Below are 4,111 nucleotides of genomic sequence, written 5' to 3' on the forward strand. Positions count from 1 at the left end.
ACTATACTGCGAAGGTGGGAAAAAGTGATAACTATTGAAGTTCGAGAGCACAAACCCTTCTGCACACCAGAGTATTACGTGTGGCTTTTGGAGGACGCAGAGCATGTAGATTTGAGCAAAGAAGGCATTCCAGGTTTTGGTGATGAAAAGGAAAGAAGATGGGCCCGCAACCTTCTCAATCGCGACTATGAGATCACTCCAGAAATGAGGCAGCAAATTGTGCCTAACATTGGAGACCAGCACTGACCCTGTTTCTTTTAGGATTTTAATTTCCCCATGTTATCCCTAGCCCTTTAGTTTATTTCTAGTTTTGCTTTAGTATGATGTAATAAATTGAAGTTATTCAATATATAAAGATCGTTTTATTTCTCTAACTCTAGACTCCATTTGGCAAATAAGGCTTGAATTAATCATTATGCATCACTTATATGGCGTCTTAGGCCTACCTCTGGCTCAACGAGGTCCCTTGCATCTAGGGCGTTTATTTCAAACAATGTGCTATTATTATTATTATTTGCTCTAATCCCCTAACACTGTTTTCTGTTGATTACATTGTTTTCCCCATTCCTAAGGTTGATCTGCTCTTCATTCTGGCACATACACGATCAAAAGGGACCCCCCCTTCTCCTCCTCCTCAAAGAACAGACAAGGGTAAAATGGTTGACGACAACAGCAGCAACGAAAGAGTAGAAACTTCTGAGGGAGGGCAACTTCCAAGTGACCTCGTCCTTAGACTTGAGCGCAAAATTTTAGGTTTGGAAGAAGAAGTAGCGCACATGCGCGATTTGGCCAAGTTGTCTATTTCTCTCGGAACCCAGTTTGGCGAAAATATAGACAATCCTCCTCACTCCAACCAAACAACCATGCCAAACAATCCTCCAACCAATGTATCCCGACCTGAACCCACTCATCCAAATATTTTCCCACCACTTCATACCCAAAATACCCAAGTCCCATTTTACCACTACCACCAACAAACTAAGCCAACTATTCCAGAACCAATTCCAAATGCAAATCCTTCATATACTCCTGGAAATAACAACCTGAACCCCATATATGTGGAAACCGCTCCTGTGACTCATAACTACCATGAATCAGAGTCCTCCCAAAAGGATATTCTGATAAAAACCCTGACCGAGAGATTAGATAACTTGACTAACAGGATGCAACATGTGGAGGGAAGCAAGAGGTTGGGAGGACTGAGCTACGAGGATTTGTGTATGCATCCCGACATAGATCTACCTGAAGGATACAAGCTTCCAAAGTTTGAACTGTTTAATGGCATTGGAGATCCCAAAGCCCACTTGCGAATGTACTGTGACAAGCTTGTGGGGGTTGGGAGAGACGAGAGGGTACTTATGAAGTTGTTTATGAGGAGTCTCACCGGAGAGGCACTATCTTGGTATATTGAACAAGACCCGCGGAAATGGGATGAGTGGGTAGACATGGCAACAGACTTCATGAACCGGTTTGGATTTAATGTAGAAAATGCACCTGATTGGTTCTACATCCAAAACCTGAAGAAAAAGCCCAGTGAATCTTTCAGAGATTATGCGATAAGATGGAGGTCTGAGGCGGCCAGGGCCAGACCTCCCATGGAAGAATCTCAGATGAAAGACTACTTCATCCGTGCTCAAGAACCACAATATTATGATAGGATGATGCTTGTAGCTGAGAAAAGTTTTGCTGAAATTATCAAGCTAGGTGAAAGGATCGAAGAGGGCATAAAAAATGGGACTATCATCAATCTGGAGGCCTTGCAAGCCACCAACAAAGCTCTGCAATCCGGAGGAATGACAGAAAATCGAAAGAAAACAGGCTCAGTCATGATGGCTCAGGGGAGCAGAACCCCTTATAAATACCAATCAATAACCCCACCTCCATCCCCATATACCCAAACTCCATATCCTTCAGCTCCACCACATATATCTCCCAACCCCATGCCAGCATATTACCAAAATGCCCCTCCTCAATATCAGCAAGCTTCATACCCCGTCTATAATGCCCAGCCAGCATATTTCCAAACCCCACCACCTACTCAAACACCAAACTACCGAAACAGACCACCGTATGAAAGAAGACCTGCGAAGAACTATACCCCTCTAGCCGAGCCCATAGCCCAGCTTTATGAGAGACTGAAAGAGGCTGGCTATGTCACCCCAGTTCCTGCATTGCCTGTGGATGTCCGACGCAAAATGGATGACCCTAACAAGGTTTGTGCCTACCATTCTGGGATGAAAGGTCACACTACCGAAGTCTGCAGAGCCTTGAAAGATAAGGTTCAAATGTTGATAGATACTAAGGCCATCCAACTCAAAGATCCGACGCCAAATGTTGCAAATAACCCTCTACCTAACCATCAGGTCAACATGGTAGAAGTCGAGGATACCTCGGATTGGGAGAAATCTATTTGGGTACTTGAGCCAGAAGAAGCAATGACTGCTACCGCCCGGACTCCAATGGTAGTGCAAAGACGTGCTCCGTTTGAGGTTGAGGTTGCCCCGCCCAAGCCCCCATTCAGCGTCCTCAGAGCTCATCCTTCTCCCCAATTTGATACACATGCTGTCCCATGGGATTATGGAAAAGGAAAGACGAAAGTGGAAGAAACAGACACTGCAGTAGGAGTGACTAGATCTGGAAGAATTTACACTTCCGAAAGTTTGGTTCAAGGTAGCTCCAGCAAGTCCAAGGCACCAATTGTAGAACTTGAAAATCAAGGAATTTGGAAGAAGGTGCAAGCAAAAGAGTACTCTATTGTTGAGCAATTGAGTAAAACCCAGTCTCAAATATCCATCCTATCATTGCTACAATCTTCTGAAACTCATCGAAATGCTCTATTGAAGGTCCTGGGTGAAGCCTATGTCCCATCTAGCATCACTCAAGGAGAGGTAGCCCAAATGGTCGGGCAGGTTTTTGAGGCATACCGAATATCTTTCCACGAAGACGAGTTGCCAATTGAAGGAACAACCCACAACAAGGCTTTGTACATTTCAACTCAATATCAGGACAAAGTCATCACCAAAGCTTTGGTCGATTCTGGTTCTGGTTTGAATATTTGCCCTCTGAGCACGTTGACAAGGTTAGGTGTGGATAGTGCAAAGATCCAAACTTGGAAGATGAATGTGAGAGCATTTGATGGCTCTCAGAGGGGAACTATTGGGGAAATAACCTTAGACATGCTCATTGGTCCTGCTACTTTCCCAATAGCTTTCCAGGTTTTGGATATTCCATCATCATACAACCTATTGCTGGGTCGTCCTTGGATTCATATGGCTGGAGCGGTTCCTTCTACTCTTCATCAATGTTTGAAGTTTGAATGGGACCATGAAGAAGTTATAGTTCATGGGGAAAAGGGTCATCCCGTATATGCTATAGAAGGAAGGGGTCGTCTAGACGGTGAGATGTATCATACAGTTGAGCTTGTTGGCAACATTGAAATGCAACCGTGGTTCAGTCAGAAGATCATAGATATGATGGCCTGGTTTGGTTTCGAGCTTGGGAAAGGTTTGGGAGCCAATTTGCAAGGAATAGTTGAACCTATACAACCTGTTCGTCATTCAACTACTTTTGGCCTGGGATATAAATATACTACTGATGAGTGGCTTGATTGGCAACCACCTAGAGATGGGTACTACTATCCATTGAAGAAACCGATACCATCGCTGCACCAATCATTCCGATCAACAGGTTTCATGAGAGGTATCATTGATAAGCTTCTGGAAGACATGAAGGTTTTATCTCTGACCAGGAAGAGAAAGGGTTGCAATGTCGTGATCAACGAGGAGGAGAAAGGGGACCCTAGAGGAAGCAATGAAGCAGGGATCAACATCAGCATTTGGACCTCAACTCCATCCAGACCTCGCCGGGCATCTGGGTAGCTGTGGAAGATTTTTCTATCAAATTTTAAGTTTCAATAAACATTTTTAAATTTCAATTCTATGTTATTGTTTTCAAATACTAGTTTTATGAAGCTCTTGAGTTTTAATCAATAAAGTTATCTTCCCATCTATTTAATATCTTATATTTATTTGTGCGTTATTCTTTTTCCAGCAAAATCTATTATAAAAATGTTGAATCTGAGACTATGGCATATAATGAGACTGAACATCTT

At 43.3% G+C, this 4,111-nt stretch overlaps 1 protein-coding gene across 1 annotated transcript; it reads left to right on the forward strand.

Moving 5' to 3' along the window:
• The first annotated feature begins 656 nt into the window (after nt 1-656).
• On the forward strand, nt 657-3,878 carry LOC107059304 (uncharacterized). Its single transcript, XM_015305818.1, has one exon. The coding sequence runs from the start codon at nt 657-659 to the stop codon at nt 3,876-3,878; it is 3,222 nt and encodes a 1,073-aa protein (XP_015161304.1).
• The last annotated feature ends 233 nt before the right edge of the window (nt 3,879-4,111 follow it).

This window comes from Solanum tuberosum, unplaced genomic scaffold, assembly GCF_000226075.1.
Source record: "Solanum tuberosum cultivar DM 1-3 516 R44 unplaced genomic scaffold, SolTub_3.0 scf01195, whole genome shotgun sequence".
Taxonomy (NCBI): domain Eukaryota; kingdom Viridiplantae; phylum Streptophyta; class Magnoliopsida; order Solanales; family Solanaceae; genus Solanum; species Solanum tuberosum.

What these genes read in the sequence shown, in the direction of transcription:
- LOC107059304 (XM_015305818.1), top strand. Translation starts at nt 657, where the DNA reads ATGGTTGACGACAACAGCAGCAACGAAAGAGTAGAAACTTCTGAGGGA.